The sequence below is a fragment of the Dermacentor silvarum genome, chromosome 8, assembly GCF_013339745.2.
Source record: "Dermacentor silvarum isolate Dsil-2018 chromosome 8, BIME_Dsil_1.4, whole genome shotgun sequence".
Classification (NCBI taxonomy): Eukaryota; Metazoa; Arthropoda; class Arachnida; order Ixodida; family Ixodidae; genus Dermacentor; species Dermacentor silvarum.
Window position 1 is genome coordinate 66,195,778 of NC_051161.1, and position 25,544 is coordinate 66,221,321.

The 25,544-nt window shown below is 49.3% G+C and overlaps 1 protein-coding gene and 16 non-coding genes across 17 annotated transcripts; all 17 read left to right on the top strand.

Moving 5' to 3' along the window:
• Positions 1–1,749: 1,749 nt before the first annotated feature.
• Positions 1,750–1,824, top strand: Trnaw-cca (transfer RNA tryptophan (anticodon CCA)). The gene has a single exon. It is a non-coding gene; the product is annotated as a tRNA-Trp (tRNA).
• A 185-nt stretch (positions 1,825–2,009) lies between these two features.
• Positions 2,010–2,081, top strand: Trnaw-cca (transfer RNA tryptophan (anticodon CCA)). The gene has a single exon. It is a non-coding gene; the product is annotated as a tRNA-Trp (tRNA).
• Positions 2,082–2,265: 184 nt separating this feature from the next.
• Trnaw-cca (transfer RNA tryptophan (anticodon CCA)) lies at positions 2,266–2,337 on the top strand. Its single transcript has one exon. It is a non-coding gene; the product is annotated as a tRNA-Trp (tRNA).
• A 185-nt stretch (positions 2,338–2,522) lies between these two features.
• Positions 2,523–2,594, top strand: Trnaw-cca (transfer RNA tryptophan (anticodon CCA)). Its single transcript has one exon. It is a non-coding gene; the product is annotated as a tRNA-Trp (tRNA).
• A 184-nt stretch (positions 2,595–2,778) lies between these two features.
• Trnaw-cca (transfer RNA tryptophan (anticodon CCA)) lies at positions 2,779–2,850 on the top strand. Its single transcript has one exon. It is a non-coding gene; the product is annotated as a tRNA-Trp (tRNA).
• A 185-nt stretch (positions 2,851–3,035) lies between these two features.
• Positions 3,036–3,107, top strand: Trnaw-cca (transfer RNA tryptophan (anticodon CCA)). Its single transcript has one exon. It is a non-coding gene; the product is annotated as a tRNA-Trp (tRNA).
• Positions 3,108–3,291: 184 nt separating this feature from the next.
• Positions 3,292–3,363, top strand: Trnaw-cca (transfer RNA tryptophan (anticodon CCA)). Its single transcript has one exon. It is a non-coding gene; the product is annotated as a tRNA-Trp (tRNA).
• A 184-nt stretch (positions 3,364–3,547) lies between these two features.
• Positions 3,548–3,619, top strand: Trnaw-cca (transfer RNA tryptophan (anticodon CCA)). The gene has a single exon. It is a non-coding gene; the product is annotated as a tRNA-Trp (tRNA).
• Positions 3,620–3,803: 184 nt separating this feature from the next.
• Trnaw-cca (transfer RNA tryptophan (anticodon CCA)) lies at positions 3,804–3,875 on the top strand. Its single transcript has one exon. It is a non-coding gene; the product is annotated as a tRNA-Trp (tRNA).
• Positions 3,876–4,060: 185 nt separating this feature from the next.
• Positions 4,061–4,132, top strand: Trnaw-cca (transfer RNA tryptophan (anticodon CCA)). The gene has a single exon. It is a non-coding gene; the product is annotated as a tRNA-Trp (tRNA).
• A 3,855-nt stretch (positions 4,133–7,987) lies between these two features.
• On the top strand, positions 7,988–9,159 carry LOC119462685 (uncharacterized). Its single transcript, XM_037723987.2, has one exon. The coding sequence runs from the start codon at positions 8,107–8,109 to the stop codon at positions 9,157–9,159; it is 1,053 nt and encodes a 350-aa protein (XP_037579915.2). The 5' UTR covers positions 7,988–8,106.
• Positions 9,160–9,255: 96 nt separating this feature from the next.
• Positions 9,256–9,327, top strand: Trnaw-cca (transfer RNA tryptophan (anticodon CCA)). The gene has a single exon. It is a non-coding gene; the product is annotated as a tRNA-Trp (tRNA).
• A 185-nt stretch (positions 9,328–9,512) lies between these two features.
• Positions 9,513–9,584, top strand: Trnaw-cca (transfer RNA tryptophan (anticodon CCA)). The gene has a single exon. It is a non-coding gene; the product is annotated as a tRNA-Trp (tRNA).
• Positions 9,585–9,769: 185 nt separating this feature from the next.
• Trnaw-cca (transfer RNA tryptophan (anticodon CCA)) lies at positions 9,770–9,841 on the top strand. The gene has a single exon. It is a non-coding gene; the product is annotated as a tRNA-Trp (tRNA).
• Positions 9,842–14,883: 5,042 nt separating this feature from the next.
• Trnat-ugu (transfer RNA threonine (anticodon UGU)) lies at positions 14,884–14,955 on the top strand. Its single transcript has one exon. It is a non-coding gene; the product is annotated as a tRNA-Thr (tRNA).
• Positions 14,956–24,993: 10,038 nt separating this feature from the next.
• Trnat-ugu (transfer RNA threonine (anticodon UGU)) lies at positions 24,994–25,065 on the top strand. Its single transcript has one exon. It is a non-coding gene; the product is annotated as a tRNA-Thr (tRNA).
• A 407-nt stretch (positions 25,066–25,472) lies between these two features.
• On the top strand, positions 25,473–25,544 carry Trnac-gca (transfer RNA cysteine (anticodon GCA)). The gene has a single exon. It is a non-coding gene; the product is annotated as a tRNA-Cys (tRNA).

The following is a 25,544-nucleotide window of genomic DNA, read 5'->3' on the forward strand; positions in this document are numbered from 1 at the left end:
CATACTCGAACATGTTAATTTAGGCTCAATCATTATCGACGGAATATCCATAGATTATCTAAACTGCAAAACGTGCCTGATAGTCAACAACAGATTGGGGGCCCCCGTTGACGTCCAGCGGTATACGTGCGTCAAGGGTGGCCAGTGAGTCCTGTCTTGTTTTGTATTTATATTGAAACCCTGTGTTTAGCAATAATTGAAAATGATCGTGTTCATGGGTTCCGATTGCAGGCGTCCGAGGTAAAGCTCTTAAAAAATAAAATTATAAGGCTCTACGTGCCAAAACCACGATCTGATTATGAGGCATGCCGTAGTGGGGGACTCCGGAAATTTGGACCACCTGGGGTTCTTTACCGTGCACCTAAATCTAAGTACACGGGTGTTTTCGCATTTCACCCCCATCGAAAGGCGGCCGCCGTGGCCGGGATTCGATCCCGCGGTCTGCGGTTGACGGCGAGTGGCCGTCAACCCCAGACACATTTTCCAACGTGAAATGGGTTAAAACCCCAGCGAAGTATCTCGGCGTTCCCCTTGAAAATTATAAGAAAAATGGTGATTTCTGGTTTGAACAAGTGAAAGAAACGCGAGAAAAGGCGGAGAGGTGGAAAGGTGCACACCTATCAATTTTCGCCAAAGCGACAGTGTGCAATTTATTTTTAGTTAGTAAATTGTGGTATTATATGCAAGTGTTCTACTGTTCGCGAGTGCATGTGCAGAAGTTGCATCGAGTGTTTGCTCTTTTTATTTGTGCGTCCAGCTGGGAACCCTGCAACCGCACGAGTCTTTTTAGGCGAGTGAAGGAGGCAGGTCTGGGTCTATAGCACACCTTCTCGTGCGGCAGCTTGTAAACCACTTTTTCTTCTTTCGTGACGTCAACGACCCGTTCTTAAGATCGGTGTGTCAAGTGAGAGTTTGTAATTTATTACAAGAGTTTGTTATCAGCAGGGAAATTATGCCTGGTACTTTGTTTGGGTGCTTTAAGGAGATAGAAGCCAGTGTTCGTTTCTAGTCTGTACTCTAATGATTATATGTTCAGCGTGAAAAGAAAGAAAATGTACAGTGACCTGTGTGTTGTTATTTTTCTAGTGCCGATGTACAGAACCATATACAGTAGAGGTCAGGGAAACAACGTTTTAAAACGCGTAATAAGAATGCACGTGCAGCCAGGAGTGAAATATTTCTTCTTGAAGCTTCACACTGGCACTCTGACAGTGAGAACCTTTTTAGAAGAACGCGGGTTTTACAAGCCGTGGGGGACAAACTGTCTGATTTGCAAAAAGCCGGAAACAGTAGACCATGTTATCATACATTGTTGGGAGGGGATGCATTTTTGGGACGTTCTGCAAAGAACAATAAAGAAAGAATTGCCTTTAGATCCGCACGGCATCATATTTCTACCACTAGATAATGAGGACGGGGTCCCATTTGACCTCATCCTGCTGACTGCCCTCTACTATCCATGGCGATCCCGAATGCAAGGCTTCTACTGGGACACAGAAGCGCGGCCGGCGCGCATACATTTCCGTGAACACATGTCACGCTTTCTGGAGGTGAAAAAAGCACAAGTTTATGTGCCTGAGTGGCTATCTAAACGAATTTTAAAAGACAGTTAGCCAAGTCATACTGGCCGCTATGTAAGAGCATGTTTTTTTCTGTATTTTCTTGTCCTAGTTATGTTTTTCTTTTTTTGCTGACATTGTGTATGTGTATGTGAACCTGTCGAGAACTGGCAATAAAGAATAAAAAAAAGTCTCGGTGGCGCAACGGTAGCGCGTCTGACTCCAGATCAGTAGGAGGTTGCGTGTTCGAATCACGTCCGGGTCAAAAACTTTTTTTTTCCTTCTGGTAACGCCTTAGCTCTTCATCTGGTTGTCACTCGGCTATAGATTATTGCCATAGGCTAAGGGAATCGTCTGCACTGCATTGAGAATGCACTTCGATCGGACATTTCAGATAACCATATACTGCATGCAGCTTGGACAAAGGTGCGGACTTGGAAGTTACGTCATGACTCGGTGGCGCAACGGTAGCGCGTCTGACTCCAGATCAGAAGGTTGCGTGTTCGAATCACGTCCGGGTCAAAAACTTTTTTTTCCTTCTGGTAACGCCTTAGCTCTTCATCTGGTTGTCACTCGGCTATAGATTATTGCCATAGGCTAAGGGAATCGTCTGCACTGCATTGAGAATGCACTTCGATCGGACATTTCAGATAATCATATACTGCATGCAGCTTGGACAAAGGTGCGGACTTGGAAGTTACGTCATGACTCGGTGGCGCAACGGTAGCGCGTCTGACTCCAGATCAGAAGGTTGCGTGTTCGAATCACGTCCGGGTCAAAACCTTTTTTTTCCCTTCTGGTAACGCCTTAGCTCTTCATCTGGTTGTCACTCGGCTATAGATTATTGCCATAGGCTAAGGGAATCGTCTGTACTGCATTGAGAATGCACTTCGATCGGACATTTCAGATAACCATATACTGCATGCAGCTTGGACAAAGGTGCGGACTTGGAAGTTACGTCATGACTCGGTGGCACAACGGTAGCGCGTCTGACTCCAGATCAGAAGGTTGCGTGTTCGAATCACGTCCGGGTCAAAAACTTTTGTTTCCTTCTGGTAACGCCTTAGCTCTTCATCTGGTTGTCACTCGGCTATAGATTATTGCCATAGGCTAAGGGAATCATCTGCACTGCATTGAGATTGCACTCCGATCGGACATTTCAGATAACCATATACTGCATGCAGCTTCGACAAAGGTGCGGACTTGGAAGTTACGTCATGACTCGGTGGCGCAACGGTAGCGCGTCTGACTCCAGATCAGAAGGTTGCGTGTTCGAATCACGTCCGGGTCAAAAACTTTTTTTTTCCTTCTGGTAACGCCTTAGCTCTTCATCTGGTTGTCACTCGGCTATAGATTATTGCCATAGGCTAAGGGAATCGTCTGCACTGCATTGAGAATGCACTTCGATCGGACATTTCAGATAACCATATACTGCATGCAGCTTGGACAAAGGTGCGGACTTGGAAGTTACGTCATGACTCGGTGGCGCAACGGTAGCGCGTCTGACTCCAGATCAGAAGGTTGCGTGTTCGAATCACGTCCGGGTCAAGAACTTTTTTTCCCTTCTGGTAACGCCTTAGCTCTTCATCTGGTTGTCACTCGGCTATAGATTATTGCCATAGGCTAAGGGAATCATCTGCACTGCATTGAGATTGCACTCCGATCGGACATTTCAGATAACCATATACTGCATGCAGCTTGGACAAAGGTGCGGACTTGGAAGTTACGTCATGACTCGGTGGCGCAACGGTAGCGCGTCTGACTCCAGATCAGAAGGTTGCGTGTTCGAATCACGTCCGGGCCAAAAACTTTTTTTTCCTTCTGGTAACGCCTTAGCTCTTCATCTGGTTGTCACTCGGCTATAGATTATTGCCATAGGCTAAGGGAATCGTCTGTACTGCATTGAGAATGCACTTCGATCGGACATTTCAGATAACCATATACTGCATGCAGCTTGGACAAAGGTGCGGACTTGGAAGTTACGTCATGACTCGGTGGCGCAACGGTAGCGCGTCTGACTCCAGATCAGAAGGTTGCGTGTTCGAATCACGTCCGGGTCAAGAACTTTTTTTTCCTTCTGGTAACGCCTTAGCTCTTCATCTGGTTGTCACTCGGCTATAGATTATTGCCATAGGCTAAGGGAATCATCTGCACTGCATTGAGATTGCACTCCGATCGGACATTTCAGATAACCATATACTGCATGCAGCTTGGACAAAGGTGCGGACTTGGAAGTTATGTCATGACTCGGTGGCGCAACGGTAGCGCGTCTGACTCCAGATCAGAAGGTTGCGTGTTCGAATCACGTCCGGGTCAAAAACTTTTTTTTCCCTTCTGGTAACACCTTAGCTCTTCATCTGGTTGTCACTCGGCTATAGATTATTGCCATAGGCTAAGGGAATCGTCTGTACTGCATTGAGAATGCACTTCGATCGGACATTTCAGATAACCATATACTGCATGCAACTTGGACAAAGGTGCGGACTTGGAAGTTACGTCATGACTCGGTGGCGCAACGGTAGCGCGTCTGACTCCAGATCAGAAGGTTGCGTGTTCGAATCACGTCCGGGTCAAAAACTTTTTTTTTCCTTCTGGTAACGCCTTAGCTCTTCATCTGGTTGTCACTCGGCTATAGATTATTGCCATAGGCTAAGGGAATCATCTGCACTGCATTGAGATTGCACTCCGATCGGACATTTCAGATAACCATATACTGCATGCAGCTTGGACAAAGGTGCGGACTTGGAAGTTACGTCATGACTCGGTGGCGCTCATTCCACTTCCGGCCGCGAAAGCCTACGGACGTGGTTATCATGTGCTCCGATGGGGCGGTGTTTGCGGCCATGAACAGCCGCGGTAACAGGAATATTCCAGCTGAACATGAGGATTACGAGGTCATCCTACCGACTTTGCCCACAGGTCGTACAGTTTTGAATACCATATTTTTACATGCTGACGTGCGTGCAAGGCCTTATCGAGTTGAAGAATTCCGGGATACGTTGGACCATCTGGCACTGCTCCCTGAGGTGATAGCCTTAGGGGCGTATCAGATGAGCCATGTGTGGGCCGTCACCTTCAAGAACGCTGAAGGCGTCAAGAAAGCCCTGGCTATAGGTGAAATGAAAGTGAAAGGTCGCCGCTGTATAGTGGTAGACCCGACGAATCAAGACCTGCGCCTGAAGTTGCATTGGCTGTTGTTCAACGTTCCCGATGAAGATGTACGCGCTGCACTTGCAATGTTCGGCACTGTAACGGACGTCGCGAAAGAAAAGTGGCGAGTGTATGGCATCCAGGAGAAAACCACGACCACGCGGACGGTGAGCATCAAGCTTCATGCAGGCGTCAAGGTCGATGACCTCCCACACCAGCTTCGTGTCGGTGGGGAATTGGCGCTGCTAATTGCTCCGGGAAGAGCACCAGTGTGTTTGCGGTGTCACACCACGGGGCATATACGGCGAGACTGCCGTGTCCCTCGTTGCGCACGGTGCCGCCGTTTTGGCCACGACGAGAGCTCGTGTGTGAAGACATACGCAAGCGTAACAAGCCCAATGGGAAAAACGGACGTCACAGAGCTCGTCATGGACGAAGCTGACGCGGAAGAAGCTGCAGGAACGTCGCGACAAGTGAGCCAAAAGGAGATACGACCCATAGACACGCCCTTGTATCCACAAGATAATGGAAAGCAAGGAGACCGGTGCACTGTAGAAGAGACTGACGTAAGGGACGTGCCTGCAAAAATCAGTGTAGGCACTGAAGAGGGCGAACCTTCAACAGAGCCAGCTAGTCAGTTCACGAGTAGCATGGAGGAAGACAGCAGAGACGCAGTCAGCAAACGAGGACGCGAAGCTGCAACAGACGACTCGGACGGACAAGACGTCGCTGGCGCTGGGGAACCGCCAACGAAAACGGTGGTGACTCGGCGTTCATCATTGAAGCCAAAGCCCAACATTCCACCAGACAGAAAAGCGGTGCTGAAACCGCCAACGTAGCCGCGAGCTCTGGCGCCCAGCGGCTTCTTTGGGACTATGACGATGCTCATGAACGATCAAAAAAGGGTAGTGAGTGGAGCCTTCGGCAACGCGACCCAAGCCGAAGCTCGAGGAGCGCAGACGTCGGGAACAGGTTGGCTTGTCGCTAATGAGCCGCGGATGTTTTGTTGTGCCTTTGCTCGAGAGGTATGCACCATGGCGTACATATTTTAATCTATGGCGATAAATTCGAGCACAGCACTACGCATTGCGACTATCAATGTCCGAGGTTTAAATGCTAGAAAGAAGCAGTACCAGCTGAGTCGCCTTTTCTTGGAGAACGACTTAGACGTAGTTGCAGTGCAAGAAACAAAAATAGCGAGGAACAAACTGACCGCATGGTGCTGCCTTTCCGAGCTAGGTACGATGTTTGTGTTGCCCACGCATTCGGCACATCAGGTGGATGTGCTATTTTCATTAGAAACAGTTTAGGAATAGTTGTTGAGAATGTGTTCGTGTGCCAGAGTGGTAGATTTGTTATAGCCGATTTTTCAATGTCAGATTCTGGTTGGCGAATAATCTGCGTATATGCCCCTAATGCCGAAAATGAACGAGACGTGTTTTTTGAACGGCTGAAGCAGTACTTGATGTGCGAGAGACAAATAATTATGCTTGGAGATTTTAATTGTGTTTGCTCAGTGGCTGATCGTGTCAAAAATGTTCCAGTTAAGGAAAAGAGTGCCTCGCGCTTGATCGCAATGGTACAAGAGCATAATTTAGAAGATATAGGACAGGTGTTGTCTAATGGTACCCGGCCAGTTTTTACACACTATCAGCGTGCTAGCCACGCGAGACTGGATAGGATATATGTTTCATTGCAGTTAGTACCAGCATGCCACAGTTATATCGTTAAACATGTGTCATTCAGTGACCATTGTTTGGTGTTAGTCACATTTGGGACGCGCAAAGAGGCTTCACGCTTTAATTGGAAGATGTGGCTATTTAATGACAAGCTGCTACATAATGAATCGTTCGTTGAGTGCGTAAAGGAAAAGTTCGGACAGCTATTGGCAAGGCATGATGACGTGATAGAGTTGTGGGAGCTTTTTAAAGAAGAAATAAAGATTTGTGCAATAGAAAAAGCTAGTGTGATGAAGTACGAAGAAAGAAAAAAGGAGAAAGAAATACAGCAAGAACTGGACTTTATGTACCGAGTAGAGGCCGATAAACCTGGTACGTTCGCAAAGCAGATCAATGAACTTAAGAGTCAACTGGAGCTTATCGACGAAGATAAGTACAGAGGAGCGGTGATCCGAGCAAGGGCGGACAAGCTATGGCTCGGCGAAACGCCCACGAAGCGAGCCTTTGCAGACGAAAAGGCTCACGCAAGGCAAAACGTAATTCGGAAAATAAGTTATAAGAATGAAGTCACCGACGAACAAGCTAAAATACACAGAGCGTTCCTCGAGCACTATAGCGAACTATTTCGAAGAAGTAACGATGTCCCGGAAGAATTCGAACGCGAGTTCCTGGCCAACATGGCAAAACTAGATGACGTAGACCGTGAATATCTGGAAGAACCGATCAGCCAAAAAGAAGTTGAAGATGCCATTGAGGATTTAGCTCGGGGGAAGTCTCCTGGACCTGATGGGTTGGGAGCGGCTTTCTATAAGGCCTTCAGAAAAGATGTGAGCCTCATTTTATTTTTGGTATTTAGTGAGGCGTATAGGCGAAAATATGCACCCCCGTCATTTGGGCGGTCGCATATAGTACTCATTCCCAAGACGGAAGACTCAGAAAAATTGCTGTCAGTTGGGTCTTACCGCCCAATAGCGCTGACTAACGTTGATTATAAAATCTTTACTAAGATCTTGGCAAAGAGGTTACAGCGAGTTATAACACGAATTGTAGGACCGCATCAGACGTGCGGAATCAAAGGAAGATCAATCTACACAAATATTCACATTGCTAGAACCATTCTGGAATGCTGTGATGCGTGGGGTGAACATGTAGCATTGCTTCAACTTGATCTGCAAAAGGCGTTTGATCGTGTATCACATAACGTTCTTTTTTCAGTTCTTCAGTATGTAAATGTTGGCTCGGTGCTCTTTGATGGAGTAAAGATGTGCTATGCTAATTGTACCGCTAACCTTATAATAAATAAGGAAGTAGGCGAGAGCTTTCACGTACGCTCAAGTGTGCGCCAGGGATGCCCTTTAAGTCCTCTACTATTTGCGTTGTACCTCGAGCCATTCTGCAGAAAGATTCTTTATAACAACAGTATTGTAGGTTTTCGTTTACAGTCAACGGAAGTAAAGCTGCTTACATACGCGGATGATATTGCTTTGTTTTGTAGCGATAAAGAAAGTGTCGCGACCGCGGTAAAGGATGCTTTATCTTTTTGTAAAATGACTGGTAGCGTGATAAACTTTGATAAGTGTTTAGGGGTGTGGCATGGAACATGGCAAAGCACCCCACCCATCTTTTTGAATGTGAAGTGGACCGTTGCGCCGACAAAGTATCTCGGGGTGCCGCTTGAGCACTATAAAGAGGCGGGGCAATTCTGGGAAAATGAAACAATGAAGGTGCAAGAAAAAGCAGTTAAATGGGGTGGTCGTAGTCTTTCGATGTTTGCCCGCGCGACGGTCTGCAACCTGTTTGCCGTTGCCAAAGTGTGCTATGTATTGCAAGCATTGTGTATGACTAGAGTTCACGTGCAACGTTTGCATCGGGTGCTGGCAGTGTACGTATGGGGATCCAATTGGGAGCGAACGAGTCGAACAAACTTATTTCGATCTGTCAAAACAGGGGGGCTTGGACTGGCGCATCTGTTCTTGAAGCAGATAGTGAGTCGTTTTGCCTTTTTAAGAGACCAAAAAGACCCTTTCCTGGTTAGAGTGATGCAACTGAGACTAGGTACGGCCCTTCCTGAATTCATTGTATCTAGCAGTGTTAACAGTGGCCCTATGAGTGGATATTTGAAAGAAGTGATATGGGCATTCCGGTTTCTGAAGGTGCGCTTCTCAATGGAGTACCTCAGCCACGTTCCCAAAAAACGTCTCTATAAAGATCTAATTGACGTGGTATTGCCAGTGCCGCTGTATAGATCGATGTTCAGTGTGGGTAGTGAAAGAAACGTCCTAAAAAGGGTAAAACGTATGCCTGTCAGGCCATCGGCAAAGTCCTTCTTTTTTCAGCTGCATTCCAATACACTACCTGTAAAACCGTGGCTTCAGGAAAGAGGTATTTTTATCCCCTGGTCTGTGGATTGTTTACTATGCCACAAGGAAGAGACAATTGAACACGTATTCATAGACTGCTGGGACGCCGTTTTCCACTGGGACGTCATGCAGCGAACTATAAAGAAAGACTTGCCCATAACACCCTATGGCATCCGTTTTCTCCCGACGGAAAATGAAGGAGGAGTGCCATACGACATGTTTATGCTATTAGGGTTGCACAGCCTGTGGCGCAGCCGAATGGCTGTTAGACACGCTGACATAAATGTTCGAAGTACTCGTGAATATTTTATTGAAAGTGTCTGTTACATAAAAGAAGTGTTCGATGCGCAAAACGAAAAGCCAGAATGGATTGGTGTGTTAAACGAGCTTGCGAACCTTAGGCGGTTTTGAAATCTCGTGCACACCAAAGACTGGTGGGCACTTTTACCAATTGTGAAGTGTCGAAATTCTGACTGTATCTTGCAAAAGGCAATAAAGAAAAAAAAAGACTCGGTGGCGCAACGGTAGCGCGTCTGACTCCAGATCAGAAGGTTGCGTGTTCGAATCACGTCCGGGTCAAAAACTTTTTTTTTCCTTCTGGTAACGCCTTAGCTCTTCATCTGGTTGTCACTCGGCTATAGATTATTGCCATAGGCTAAGGGAATCGTCTGCACTGCATTGAGAATGCACTTCGATCGGACATTTCAGATAACCATATACTGCATGCAGCTTGGACAAAGGTGCGGACTTGGAAGTTACGTCATGACTCGGTGGCGCAACGGTAGCGCGTCTGACTCCAGATCAGAAGGTTGCGTGTTCGAATCACGTCCGGGTCAAAAACTTTTTTTTTCCTTCTGGTAACGCCTTAGCTCTTCATCTGGTTGTCACTCGGCTATAGATTATTGCCATAGGCTAAGGGAATCGTCTGCACTGCATTGAGAATGCACTTCGATCGGACATTTCAGATAACCATATACTGCATGCAGCTTGGACAAAGGTGCGGACTTGGAAGTTACGTCATGACTCGGTGGCGCAACGGTAGCGCGTCTGACTCCAGATCAGAAGGTTGCGTGTTCGAATCACGTCCGGGTCAAAAACTTTTTTTTCCTTCTGGTAACGCCTTAGCTCTTCATCTGGTTGTCACTCGGCTATAGATTATTGCCATAGGCTAAGGGAATCGTCTGCACTGCATTGAGAATGCACTTCGATCGGACATTTCAGATAACCATATACTGCATGCAGCTTGGACAAAGGTGCGGACTTGGAAGTTACGTCATGACTCGGTGGCGCATTCTGCTTCCGGCCACTGAGCGTGACGGTTCGTGGGATCATGGCCTCTTCAAGGGCAGCGACAGCGGCTACTTTTGGCCGCGGAAACAGGTACAGCAACGACGAAGAAACGGAATACCAGTTTATTTTGCCTCAACTGCCAAAAGGACGAATAGTGAATAACACCGTGTTTCTACATGGTGATGTACGAGCGAGGCCTTACAAGGTCGAAGATTTTAGGGATGCCCTAACGCCTACGAGCCTGCTGCCGGAAATTGTGTGCCTTGGGGCCTACCAAGTTAATCATGTGTGGGCGGTGACTCTCAGTGACGCAGCTGCAACGAAGCGCCTGCTGGCCTTGAAAGAACTTCAGGTGAAGGGCCGGCGATGTGTGATTGTCGACCCTCAGGATCAGCAGGTGAAGCTCAGACTTCACTGGCTGCTGCACGGTGTGGCCGAGGAAGACGTCCGGACTGCATTCGCGGCCTTCGGCAAGGTAGAAGAGGTGAGTCGAGAGAAGTGGCGTGTCCAAGGTGTCGCAGACAAATGTTCCACCACGAGGACTGTTCTTCTCAAGCTGAAGAGCGGCCTGAAAGTGGAAGATATCCCTCACCAGATACGTGTTGCCGGAGAGTTGGCCTTGGTGGTGGTACCCGGTCGGCCGATGCAGTGCCTCCGCTGCCAAGGCACTGGGCACGTGCGAAGGGTGTAAGGTGCCACGCTGCTCCCGGTGCCGACGTTACGGGCACATTGACACCGAATGCGTCAAGACCTACGCTACCGCAACTGGCCCAGCCGACGAGTCGGCAGCAGAACTCGTCATGGATGTGGTCGAGACCGAAGACGCTGCTAAGGGAGCCGGAGACCTTGTGCACCCGCGACAGGGCTGGGTCGGTACCTTTGGAGGGCGTTGACGCCCACGGAAAGGTGGCTAAGGACTGCGCCGGCACGGGTCGCACAGTCGCGAAATGCAAAAGAAGGCGCAAGTGAAGACGAAGGAGACGACGACGATGGAGCGATGGAACAACCGGGCGAGGCCGCTAACGACGGCGACCGGACTACGACTCCCGCTCCAGTCAAGTGACCCCACGACGACACAAATGACCGAGAGGAGGGTGCAACGAGTTCCAGCGAGGGGCCGCCGACAAAGACGCCTCTTGGGAGGCGATTAGGCTTCAAGCCAAAGCCCAACATCCCGCCGGAGAGAACGCCTGGCGACAAAGCGCCTCCCACGAACAACGCCGGCAAGTCGGAAGGTCCCGGAGGCGGCTAGCCGAGGGCTAGTCGTGAAAGGTAAGCACCATGCTCCTGGGCCTACCTCATTCTTTAGTACAGCATGGCACCTGACCCGTCTCTCAGTATTGCCACACTAAACGTGCGAGGCTTGGCGGCTAGCCGTAGGCAAAGTCAAGTCCTACGGTTGGTCACTGACCACGACATAGATGTTCTAGCTGTCCAGGCGACCAAGGTAGACGGGGAGGAGGAGACCGGGAGCATGGTGCGGTGTTTCACGTCTAGATATTATGCGGTCGTGAGCCACGCGGTAGGGACGTCCGCTGGATGTGTCCTGTTGGTTAAGGAGTTACGAGACCTGGTTGTTCAAAGTGTGTTTTCATGTCAGTCAGGAAGGATTGTTATGTGCGATTTTGTTTATTGTGAAGTTGAATTCCGAGTCATATGTATATATGCGCCGAATGGTGTAGAAGAACGTGCATTATTTTTTTCCAATCTTTTTCAGTATATTAGCAGTGAAAAGTGCATGCTTTTGTTGGGGGATTTCAACTGTGTTTTGAGTGCTCGGGATAGATCGAATAATGCTGGTATCTGCGATAAAAGCAGTCATATATTGTCTAGGCTGATTAGTGAAAGTGAACTAGACGATGTATGTGAGTGTCTGGAGGGGGAGAGGGAAGTGATGTATACGCGATTTCAAGGCAGTAGCCATGCGCGGTTAGACCGCTTGTACATGTCACAGGACATGATTCCAAAGTGCCACAGTTATTCTGTTTCACCTGTGTCGTTCTCCAATCACTGCTTGGTGATGTGTACCATAGGAATGAAGAAGAAGAGTCAATCTTTCAACTGGGACCAGTGGAAAATGAATGCCTTACTACTAAAAGACGCGCCATTTGTAGACGCAATTCATGAGGCCGTTATGGAATTAAGCGATGAATGTATTGAAACAATAGCAGAGAAATGGGAATGGTTCAAACAGAAGGTAAAAATGAAAGCAATAGAAAGATCGAGCTGCTTAAAGTGTGAGAGGGAAATGAAAGAACGACACTTACGAAAGATACTTAATCAGCTGACAGCGCTGGAGTGCGAAGAGCCAGGGGCGTATAAGGAAGATATGCGAACCATTAAAGAACAAATTGAACAGTTGGACAAAGCACGCTATCAAGGTGCGATTGTGCGCGCAAGAGCAAACGCATTAGTAGCGGGGGAGACGCCCACCAAAAGGGCGCTTGGACTTGAAAAAGCTCATGGTCGACGTAATCATGTCGATAAGATCTCGTGGAACGGCAGCTTGTCGACGATAATAAGAGCATAGGCCGAGCGTTTTTAGACTATTATCAGTCACTGTTTGCATATCAAGAAGCCAATAGATATAGATGAGTTCAAAAAGGTTTTTCTCAGTCGCATGCCGCGATTGAGTGACGACATGAAGGACCTATTAGAAGGGAATATCAGAGAGCACGAAGTCGAAAAAGCAATAAGTGATTTGAACAATGGCAAAACACCCGGACCTGACGGTCTCAGCGCATGTTTTTATAAAGCCTTCAAGAAAGAACTGTCGCCCCTGCTAACAGACCTGTTTAACGCTGCGTATGTGAACAAAGGTATGCCGCCTTCTTTTGGTAAAGCGCATACCATCTTGATACCTAAGAGTGACAAAGCGGAGAAACTTAGGCTCGTGACATCTTATAGGCCGATATCGCTAACCAATGTTGACTATAAGATTTTCATGAAGGTTTTGGCAGCCAGACTTCAAAGCGTCATCAAAGAAATAGTTGCAGACCACCAAACGTGTGGGATCAAAGGGAGGTCAATTTTTTCGAATATTCACACGATGCGGTGCGTGCTCGAGTGCTGTGACATCTCTTACGACGGCGTCGCAGTGCTCCAGCTTGACCTCGAGAAAGCGTTTGACTGTGTGTCTCATGATATTTTGTTTGCCATTCTGGATCACGTTAATGTAGGTGCCATCATCACTGAGGGAGTGGCGTTGGCGTATCAGAACTGCACAACACGCTTAATTGTGAATAAATCATTGGGGGCCCCCATTAACGTCATGCGTTCTGTGCGTCAAGGCTGCCCCCTCAGTCCTCTTTTGTTTGCAATTTACATAGAAACGATGTGTTTGGCAATAATTGAGAACGAGCAAATACGAGGTTATAGCTTGGCAGCCACAGAAGTCAAGCTCCTGGCATATGCAGATGATATAGCCGTGTGTTGTAGAAACAGAGAAAGTGTAGCAGAAACGATACGCGTTGTGAAGCAGTATTGTGATGTGACGGGCAGTAAAGTGAACTGGGGTAAGTCCCTCGGTTTGTGGCACGGAGAGTGGTCTTCGGCCCCAGACAATTTTGCGAATGTGTGCTGGGTGAAAATCCCTACCAAGTATCTCGGTGTTCCCATGGACAGTTACAAACATAGCGAGGGATACTGGACGAACCAAATAAAAGAAACAAGAGAAAAAGCAGACAGGTGGAAAGGCATCAACCTGTCCATTTTCGCAAGGGCAACTGTATGTAATATGTTTTTCATTACGAAGTTGTGGTACGTCATGCAGACGTTGTTTTGTTCAAGGGTAAACGTGCAAAGGTTGCACAGAGTGTTCGCCGTTTTTATCTGGGACTCCACCTGGGAAAGATGTAGCCGAACAAACCTGTTCAGGCGGGTGAAGGAAGGGGGGCTGGGCTTGGCGCATCTTTTTGTACGACAGCTTGTCAATAGATTTTTGTTTTTTCGGGATGTGCGCGATCCATTTCTGCGTACGGTATTACAGCTCAGGTTAAGAGCCGCTTTGCCGGCACTCATTGTTAGTACCAACAGTATGCCAGGAACGATTCGCGGCTATCTAAAAGAAGTTGTTGATAGTGTGCGCTTTCTTTCTGTGCGTTTTTCTTTCGATTATTTATCTGGTGTGAAAAGAAAGACGTTATATAGAGATGTATGCGATATTGTATTCCCAGTGCCATTGTACAGAGCGGTATACAGTGGAGGACCAGGACAGGATGTCCTTAAACGGGTGAAAAGAATGGAGGTGCCTACTGGGGTAAAAACATTCTTTTTAGGCTACACTCAGGAACACTGTCAGTGAAAACATTCATGGAAGAACGGGGCTTCCTGTACCATTGGGGCTCATATTGCTTGATCTGCAAGCAACCTGAAACCATAGATCATGTGTTCTTGCATTGCTGGGAAGGTGTCTACTTCTGGGACGTCCTAAAACGGACAATGAAGAAGGATTTTCCATTGAGTCCGCATGGGATAAGGTACCTAGCGATAAACAATGAGGACGGAGTTCCATACGATTGAATAATGCTCCAGGGCCTCCACTGTTTATGGCGGGCGAGGATGGCTGGGTACCATTGCGACCCAGACGCAAGGCCTGCACGCATTTATTTTCGAGAGAGTATGTCTCGCTTTATTGCAATAAAGAAAACACAAGATTGTGTACCCGATTGGCTGTCGAGGCTAGAACCTTTGACAGCTTTAAAAGAATTTTAATTAGACAACGCCAGTCCATGTAGGACAGGTGGCTTTTCCGTTTTTCAATATGTTTTGTAGTTATTTTTGTGCTATTGTTCTCTAGTGTGTGTTCTGTAAATTGTCAAAGACCGGCAATAAATAAAAAAAAAAGCCGCTATAGCTCAGTGGTAGAGCACTGGTCTTGTAAACCAGGGGTCGTGAGTTCAATCCTCACTGGTGGCATTGTTTCTTCTTTTATTGTCGCGCTTTGTCTACAAATAATAAACGCGCTACATGGCTGAACCTCATTTGTGCGGCACGTTTCGTCGCCGCTATAGCTCAGTGGTAGAGCACTCATTCTGCTTCCGGCCACCGAGCGTGACGGTTCGTGAATCATGGCCTCTCCCGGGGCAGCGACAGCGGTCACTTTTGGCCGCGGAAACAGGACCAACGACGAAGAGAAGGATTACCCTTTTATTTTGCCGCAATTGCCTAAAGGACGTGTGGCTACTAACACCGTGTTTTTACACGGGGATGTACGTTCGAGACCATACAGGGTCGAGGACTTCAGAGACGCCCTACTGCCGACGGGCTTGCTGCCTTGCGTGGTATGCATAGGCGCGTACCAGATCAATCACGTGTGGGCGGTGACCCTTAAGGATGCGACCACCACGAAACGGCTGGTGGCCCTGAAGGAACTTCAAGTGAAAGGACGACGCTGCGTCATCGTCGACCCACAGGACCAGCAGGTGAAGCTTCGGCTTCACTGGCTGCTTTATGGCGTTGCCGACGATAACGTCCGGGCGGCGTTTGCGCCTTTCGGCAACGTGGACGAGGTAAGCCAGGAGAGGTGGCGTGTCCAAGGTATGGGGGACAAGACCTCTACCACGCGGACCGTGCTCCTCAAGCTGAAGACCGGCGTCAAGGTAGAGGACCTTCCACATCAGGTCCGCGTCGGCGGAGAACTCGATTTGGTGGTCGTTCCTGGTCGGCCCATGCAGTGCTTGCGTTGCCAGGGCACTGGGCACGTCCGGCGAGAGTGTAAGGTGCCACGCTGCTCCCGTTGCAGACGTTTTGGGCACGTCGACGCCGACTGCGTGAAGACGTACGCTACAGCGACAGGCCCAGCAGTGAGTGAAGCGGCAGCCGAAAATCTGATGGATGCAGCCGAGGCTGAAGATGCCGCTAAGGGAGCCGGAGACCAAGTGCCGCCAGCGAAAACAAGTACCGTGACAGTGCCGGAGGGCGCTGAAGCCAAGGTGGTCGAAGCTGCTGAGCAAGTGACTGGGCCGGCACGGGTCGACAAGGAAGCTGGCCTTGGAAAGGAAGGTGCGAGTGAAGGCGAAAGCGATGACGACGAATCAGAAATGTAACAGAGCGAGGCTGCCAACGACGGGGACCGGGCTGCTGGTCTCGGTGCAACCTTCAAGCGCCCCCGAGACGACGCCGGAGACAAGGACAACGCAGCATCCAGCACCGGGGATGGGCCGCCGGCAAAAGCGCCTCTTGGGAGGCGTTCGGGTTTAAAACCCAAACCGAATATTCCGCCCGAGAGAAGGCCTGGGGACAAAGCGCAGCACACCACCAACAACGCCGGGAAGCCGGGCGGCTCCGGAGGCGGCTAGCCGAGGGCTAGTTGTGAAAGGTAAGCACCATGCTCCGGGCCTACTTCATTCTTTAGTACAGCATGGCACCTGACCCGTCTCTCAGTATTGCCACACTAAACGTGCGAGGCTTGGCGGCTAGCCGTAGGCAATGTCAAGTCCTACGGTTGATCACTGACTACGACATAGACGTTTTAGCTGTCCAGGAGACCAAGGTAGACGGGGAGGAAGAGACCGGGAGCATGGTGCGGCGTTTCATGACTAGATATTATGCAGTCGTGAGCCACGCGGTAGGGACGTCCGCTGGATGTGTCCTGTTTGTTAAGAAGTTACGAGACCTGGTTGTTCAAAGTGTGTTTTCATGTCAGTCGGGAAGGATTGTTATTTGCGATTTTGTTTTTTGTAAAGTTGAATTCCGAGTTATATGCATATATGCGCCAAATGGTGTAGAAGAACGTGCATTATTTTTTTCGAATCTTTTTCAGTATATTAGCAGTGAAAAGTGCATGCTTTTGTTGGGGGATTTCAACTGTGTTTTGAGTGCTCGGGATAGATGCAATAATGGTGGTATCCGCGATAAAAGCAGTCATATTGTCACGAGCAATGGCAAAGACAAAGACGTTGTAGTGGGGCTGGGTCAGAGGCTCTCTTGTCGGACTGAAAACCTGCTGTAACCTGTGCGCTCTGTGCAGTCTTGACTAGGCAAGCGCTAGCCCTTCACGGTTAATTAAATACTCCCCGTAACATCTTTTTGGTGGAGGTGCTCGGGTGTGGTTTAACACGCACGAAGAAGAACTTACAAGTTCGGACATATGCAAGGAGAAGATGCGTGCACTGTTTGGCCGATCGGCCGCGCGTCAAATGACAGCCCGGCACGAGCTGGCGGCCAGAGCTCAGACGTCCACGGAGTCGTACGTCGCCTACATTCAAGACGTACTAGCCTTGTGCCGTACCATTGACAAAGACATGCCAGAGACGGACAAGGTTGGCCACGTGTTGAAAGGCATAGCTGACGATGCCTTCAACATCCTCATGTGTAAGAACTGCACCACAGTTGACTCCATTATCACTGAATGCCGGCGGTTTGAACAAGCCAAAACCAGGCGGATTACTCAGCGCTTTAACAGACTCCCGAATACAGCTGCGACAGCCTCGTGCGATGATCCCGTGACGCCCCCTCCGTTCTCGCCGCCTAACAACTTGGCCAGGATTGTTCGCCAGGAGCTCGAAGCCATGGCTCCAGCCGCTTATCAGGCACCCGCTCACGACCATTTGGCGACAATCTCTCTCATTCAGGCCGTCGTACGTCAGGAGGTTGCCAATATGGGCGTCGTATTTCCACAAGCGCCTAGTTACGCCCCTGCGCCCATGTGCGCGTCCGGTCCTCCCACTGAACACCACAACGCCCCAATTGTTGCTGCTGCCGCTTCCGCTCCCCGGTTCTCACCCCGCTACCGCAACCCTTCTGAGTGGAGGACGCCTGACGATCGACCAATCTGTTTTTCTTGCTCTCGCGTCGGCCACATTTCACGCCACTGCCGCAATCGTCGGAATTACCGACCAAGTTTCCCCGGTGACCGCCGCCAAGATCGTGGCCCGTACTACAGCACATCTTTTCTTGACGACCAACTCCCGGCCCGTGATCCTCACCGTCTTTCTTCGCGCTCAGAATTGACCTACGCGGATATTGCCGCACAAGGACACTGGTCCAGCCGATCGCCGTCACCTCAGAGTCGCCAGTCGCGCTCCCCTCAACGCCATCGCTCTCCTTCTCCGGCTTCCTCTGGACACCACCCGGGAAACTAGCCAGTGCAGCTCCGGGAGGTGAGGCTGCATTGACGACAAGGACCGCAAAACCTCTATCGACCCCTACTTCAAGACGCAATTTGCTCGGTGTTCTCGTCGACGGCGTGCCCATTACTGCTCTCATCGATACTGGCGCCCACATATCTGTTATGAGTTCTACGCTCCGATGCCGCCTACGCAAAGTGTTGACACCTGCCGTCTCTCCTACTGTGCGAGTAGCTGACGGCACCCGAACACCTGTTCTTGGCATGTGCACTGCCCGCGTTACTGTTGCCGACCAGCACACTTCAGTTCTCTTCGCCGTTCTGGACGCTTGCCCACATGATGTCATTCTTGGCATTGACTTCTTGAGCGCCCACTCTGCCCTCATCGATTGTTCTTCTGGCATTTTGCGGTTCGAACTGCCATTGTGTCCTGATGACACCGCATCAAGTAACGCTCGCCTACGTTCCCAGGAGTTTCTACGACTACCCGCGCAGGCTGCTACCTACGTCCTTATGTCACCGTTTCCCCCAGTCCCTGATGGTGAATATGTGGTCGCTCGCCTCACAGATCTGATCCTTTCGTGCAACATCGCACTTTCCCATACCGTAGTGCTTATTGCCAACAACAAAACGTTGCTTCCAGTCCTCAACTTTTCTACTTCGACCCATGTTCTTCCTCAAGGGATTTCACTAGCCGAACTGTCACCTTTGGAAGAATGTATTGTTTCTGCATTCGCTGGTGACGCTGAGACCGCGACGCAACCTGCCATACCGGCGCCAACCCGGGCACTTCTGGACAAAATGATATCCCCCGAACTCCTACCTTCCCAACGTGCAGCACTCCGTGGTGTCCTATTTTCGTACCTGGACGTATTTCATGTTGCGAACAGTCCACTAGGACGTACACATGTAGTGGCCCACCGCATCGACACTGGAGACGCCAGCCCCCTTCACAAGCACCCTTACCGAGTATCTCACTCTGAGTGCGAAGTCATCCAAAAGGAGGTAGAGAAAATGCTTGATAAAGATGTTATAGAGCCTTCCTCTAGCCCTTGGGCATCCCCTGTAGTGCTTGTGAAAAAGAAGGACAACAGCTGGCGGTTCTGCGTCGATTATCGCCATCTCAATCGGGTAACGAAGAAGGATGTGTATCCTCTCCCACGAATTGATGATGCGCTCGACTGCCTCCATGGTGCCAAATATTTCTCGTCGCTAGATCTCCGCTCGGGATACTGGCAAATTGCCGTCGATGACCGCGACCGCGAGAAGACCGCATTCATCACACCCGACGGCCTCTACCAATTTAAGGTTATGCCTTTTGGGTTGTGTAATGCTCCTGCAACTTTTGAACGCATGATGGACACTCTTCTACGCGGTCTGAAATGGTCGACCTGTCTTTGTTATCTGGACGACGTCATCGTTTTCTCGCCCAGCTTTGACAGCCACCTCCCTCGTCTGTCGGCCATTCTCGACATCTTTCGCCGGGCTGGCCTCCAGCTCAATTCGTCTAAGTGTACCTTTGGGCGCCGCCAGATCAAATTACTTGGACACTTAGTCGACGCTACTGGTGTCCAACCAGACCCTGACAAGGTCCGTGCCGTCCGCGAGTTCCCAGTTCCACGGTCCACTCAAGAAGTACGCAGCTTTCTTGGGCTCTGCTCCTACTTTCGCCGCTTTGTTCTCAACTTCGCGGACATTGCTCGACCCCTCATGGACCTACTCAAGAAGGATGCGGCCTTTTCTTGGGGCGTGGACCAAGCGTCTTCCTTTGCGTCGTTGATTTCTGCCCTCACTACACCACCTGTGCTGGCTCATTTTGACCCGGCTGCTAGAACAGAACTTCGCACTGACGCAAGCGGTCATGGCATTGGTGCTATCCTCGCCCAAACAGAGAACGGAGCCAACCGTGTGATAGCGTATGCTAGTCGTCTTCTGTCACAGTCGGAGAAGAATTACACAATCACTGAGCGGGAGTGCTTAGCTCTCGTCTGGGCTGTCGCGAAATTCTGTCCGTACCTATATGGACGGCCGTTCGTAGTCATAACAGATCATCATGCGCTCTGCTGGCTTTCAACACTCAAAGACCCCACAGGGAGGCTCGACCGTTGGGCATTACGATTACAGGAGTACACGTTCTCGGTAGTGTACAAATCTGGCAAGTTACACAATGACGCCGATTGCCTCTCCCGCCATCCCGTTGAACCATCCGACTCCACTGAAACGGACCCCGACACCTATGTCTTGGCGATAACAGACTTCACCCATGTGGCCGACGAACAACGTCGAGATCCATCTTTGCTCTCTCTTATTGACCGTCTGCAATCCGGCACCCTCGACCCTTCCCTCAACATGTTCTTGCTTCAGGATAACGTTCTTTACCGCCGCAACATGCACCCCGACGGCGCAGAACTCCTGCTCGTTGTCCCGCATCATCTGCGCAGGGATGTCCTCATCCAGTTTCATGACGCCCCCACTTCCGGGCACTTAGGCGTCTCCAGAACTTATGATCGCATACGACGACGCTTTTTCTGGAAGGGCCATTATCGGTCCGTTCGCCGCTACGTAACATCTTGTGACCTGTGTCAGCGTCGGAAGAAACCTGCGACTCTACCCGCTGGTCTCCTTCAGCCAATTGACGTTCCAGCCGAGCCATTTCATCGAGTGGGCCTGGACTTGCTGGGTCCCTTTCCAATTTCCACGAAAGGCAACAAATGGATTGCAGTCGCTACGGATTATACCACTCGATTTGCAATTACTCGAGCGTTGCCAACCAGCTGCGCCACAGACGTAGCCGACTTCCTACTGTACGACGTCATCCTCCAACATGGTGCTCCACGTCACCTACTCACAGATCGCGGTCGCTGCTTCCTGTCTCGTGTGGTTGACGATCTACTTCGATCATGTGCTACTCATCACAACTTCAAGACCTCATATCACCCTCAAACGAATGGACTCACCAAACGCTTAAACCGTACACTGACCGACATGCTTTCCATGTACGTTTCCGATGACCACCATGATTGGGACGTTGCGCTCCCGTTCGTCACATTTGCATACAACTCATCGCGTCATGAAACTGCCGGCTACTCACCCTTCTATCTTCTCTTTGGACGTCATCCCTTACTACCCTTTGACACCTTGCTCCCTTCTGATCCGGCCTCCACGTCCACGACTTCCTATGCGCAAGATGTCATCACGCGTGCGCTCGTCGCGCGCACAGTAGCCCGCGCTCGGCTCACGTCATCGCAGACCGCACAAAAGGCCATCTACGATCGTCGACACCGGGATACTGATTTTCCAGCGGGCTCTCTCGTCCTTCTCTGGCTCCCATCTCGTCGCGTCGGCCTGTGTGAAAAGTTAATGTCGCGGTACGTCGGACCCTATCGCGTGCTGCGCCAGGTGACTCCTGTCACCTATGAGATATCTCCCATGGCATCCACCTCATCGACTGCCGCACCACGAACTGACATCGTACATGTTTCCCGCCTCAAACTTTACAACTGTGATAATCCATTTTGATCACAACAACCACCGGGACGGTGCTTCATCGGCCGAGGATAATGTCACGAGCAATGGCAAAGACAAAGACGTTGTAGTGGGGCTGGGTCAGAGGCTCTCTTGTCGGACTAAAAACCTGCTGGAACCTGTGCGCTCTGTGCAGTCTTGACTAGGCAAGCGCTAGCCGTTCACGGTTAATTAAATACTCCCCGTAACAATATATTGTCTAGGCTGATAAGCGAAAGTGAACTAGACGATGTATGTGAGTGTCTGGAGGGGGAGCGGGAAGTGATGTATACGCGATTTCAAGGCAGTAGCCATGCGCGGTTAGACCGCTTGTACATGTCACAGGACATGATTCCAAAGTGCCACAGTTATTCTGTTGCACCTGTGTCGTTCACAGATCACTGCTTCGTGATGCGTACCATAGGAATGAAGAAGAAGAGTCAATCTTTTAACTGGGACCAATAGAAAATGAATGCCTTACTACTAAAAGACGCGCCATTTGTAGACGCAATTCATGAGGCCGTTATGAAAGTAAGCGATGAATGTATTGAAACAATAGCAGAGAAATTGGAATGGTTCAAACAGAAGGTAAAAATGAAAGCAATAGAAAGATCGAGCTACTTAAAGCTTGAGAGGGAAATGAAAGAACGAGACTTACGAAAGATACTTAATCAGCTGATAGCGCTGGAGTGCGAAGAGCCAGGGGCGTATAAGCAAGATATGCGAACCATCAAAGAAAAAATCGAACAGTTGGACAAAGAACGCTATCAAGGTGCGGTTGTGCGCGCAAGAGCAAACGCATTAGTAGCGGGGGAGACGCCCACCAAACGGGCGCTTGGACTTGAAAAAGCTCATGGTCGACGTAAACATGTCGATAAGATCTCGTGGAATGGCACACTCGTCGACGATAATAAGAGCATAGGCCGAGCGTTTTTAGAGTATTACCAGTCACTGTTTGCATATCAAGAAGCCAACGTAGATGAGTTCAAACGGGTCTTTCTCAGTCGCATGCCGCGATTGAGTGACGACACGAAGGACCTATTAGAAGGCAATATAAGAGAACACGAAGTCGAAAAAGCAATAAATGATTTGAACAATGGCAAATCACCCGGACCTGACGGTCTGAGCGCGTGTTTTCATAAAGCCTTCAAGAAAGAACTGTCGCCCCTGCTAACAGACCTGTTTAACGCAGGGTATGTCAAGAAAGCTTTGCCGCCTTCTTTTGGTAAAGCGCATACCATCTTGATACCTAAGAGTGACAAAGCGGAGAAACTTAGGCTCGTGACATCTTATAGGCCGATATCTTTAACCAATAGTCGACTATAAGATTTTCATGAAGGTTTTGGCAGCCAGACTTCAAAGCGTCATCAAAGAAATAGTCGCAGACCACCAAACGTGTGGGATCAAAGGGAGGTCAATTTTTACGAATATTCACACGATGCGGTGCGTGCTCGAGTGCTGTGACATCACTTACGATGGCGTCGCAGTGCTCCAGCTTGACATAGAGAAAGCGTTTGACTGTGTGTCTCATGATATTTTGTTTGCCATTCTGGATCACGTTAATGTAGGTGCCATCATCACTGAGGGAGTGACATTGGCGTATCAGAGCTGCACAACACCCTTAATTGTGAATAAATCATTGGGGGCCCCCATTAACGTCATGCGTTCTGTGCGTCAAGGCTGCCCCCTCAGTCCTCTTTTGTTTGCAGTTTACATTGAAACGATGTGTTTGGCAATAACTGAGAATGATCAAATACGCGGTTATAGCTTGGCAGCCACAGAAGTCAAGCTCCTAGCATATGCCGATGATATCGCCGTGTGTTGTACAAACAGAGAAAGCGTAACGGAAACAATAAGCGTGGAGAAACAGTTTTGGGATGTAACGGGCAGTAAAGTGAACTGGGATAAGTCCCTCGGTTTGTGGCACGGAGAGTGATCCTCGGCCCCGGACAACTTTGCGAATGTGAGCTGGGTGAAAACCCCTACCAAGTATCTCGGTGTTCCCTTGGACAGCTACAAACAGAGCGAGGAATACTGGACGAACCAAATAAAAGAAACAAGAGAAAAAGCAGACAGGTGGAAAGGCATCAACCTGTCCTATTTTCGCAAGGGCAACTGCATGTCATTTATTTTTCATTACGAAGTTTTGGTACGTCATGCAGACATTATTTTGTTCAAGGTCAAATGTGCAAAGGTTGCACAGAGTGTTCGCCGTTTTTATCTGGGACTCTAACTGGGAAAGATGTAGCCGAACAAATCTGTTCAGGCGGGTGAAGGAAGGGGGCCTGGGCTTGGCGCATCTTTTTGTACGACAGCTTGTCAATAGATTTTTGTTTTTTCGGGATGTGCGTAATCCTTTTGTGCGTACGGTATTACAGCTCAGATTAAGGGCTGCGCTGCAGGCACTCATTGTTAGTACCAATAGTATGCCAGGAACGATTCGCGGCTATCTTAAAGAAGTTGTCGATAGGGTGCAGCTTTCTTTCAGTGCGTTTTTCTTTCGATTATTTATCCGGCGTGAAAAGAAAGACATTATATAAAGATGTATGCGATGTTGTATTTCCAGTGCCATTGTACAGAGCGATATACAGTGGAGGACCAGGACAGGATGTCCTTAAACGGGTGAAAAGAATGGAGGTACCTACTGGGGGGTAAAAACATTCTTTTTTAAGCTACACGCAGTAACACTGTCTGTGAAAACATTCGTGGAAGAACGTGGCTTCCTTGTACCATGGGGCTCACACTGCTTGATTTGCAAGCAGCCTGAAACCGTAGATCATGTGTTCTTGCATTGCTGGGAAGGTGTCTACTTCTGGGACATCCTAAAACGGACAATCAAGAAGGAGTTTCCGTTGAATCCGCATGGGATCAGGTACCTAGCGATAAAGAATGAGGACGGAGTTCCATACGACCTAATAATGCTCCATGGCCTCCACTGTTTATGGCGGGCACGGATGGCTGGGTACCATTGCGACCCAGACGCTAGGCCGGCTCGTATCTATTTTCGAGACAGTATGTCTCGCTTCACTGAAATAAAGAAAACACAAGATTGTGTTCCCGATTGGCTGCCGAGGCTAGAACCTCTGACGGCATTAAAAGAGTTTTAGTTTGACAACGCCAGTCCATTTTGGACTGCTGGCTTTCATGTTTTTCAATATGTTTTGTAGTTATTTTTGTGATATTGTTCTGTAGTGTGTGCTGTGTACATTGTCAAAGACCGGCAATAAATAAAAAAAAATCAGTGGTAGAGCACTGATCTTGTAAACCAGGGGTCGTGAGTTCAATACTCACTGGTGGCATTGTTTCTTCTTTTATTGTCGCGCTTGGTCTACAAATACTAAAAGCGCTACATGGCTGAACCTTTTTGTGCGGTATGCTTCGTCGCCGCTATAGCTCAGTGGTTATGCACTGGTCTTGTAAACCAGGGGTCGTGAGTTCAATCCTCACTGGTGGCATTGCTTCTTCATTTATTGTCGCGCTTTGTCTACAAATACTAAAACCGCTACATGGCTGAACTCTTTTTGTGCGGCATGCTTTGTCGCCGCTATAGCTCAGTGGTAGAGCATTCGACTGGTCAGATCGTAAACCAGGGTCCCCGTGAGTTCAAACCGGGTGCCCCCTTCACTGGTCATTTCTTTTTATTTCGCGCAATATTTTTGTGTCTGAAGCGCATAGGAACGCGCCTTCATGGCTGCATCTCAGTTGTCGGTTCGTCGGCATAGCTCAGTCGTAGAGCATTCGTAAACTGCAGATCGAGAGGTCCCCGGTTCAAACCCGGGTGCCCCCTTCATCATTTTTCTTTATTTGCAATTTTTTGTGTCTGAAGCGCATAGGAACGCGCCTTCGCTGCATCTCAGTTGTCGGGGGCATAGCTCAGTGGTAGAGCATTCGACTGCAGATCGAGAGGTCCCCGGTTCAAACCCGGGTGCCCCCT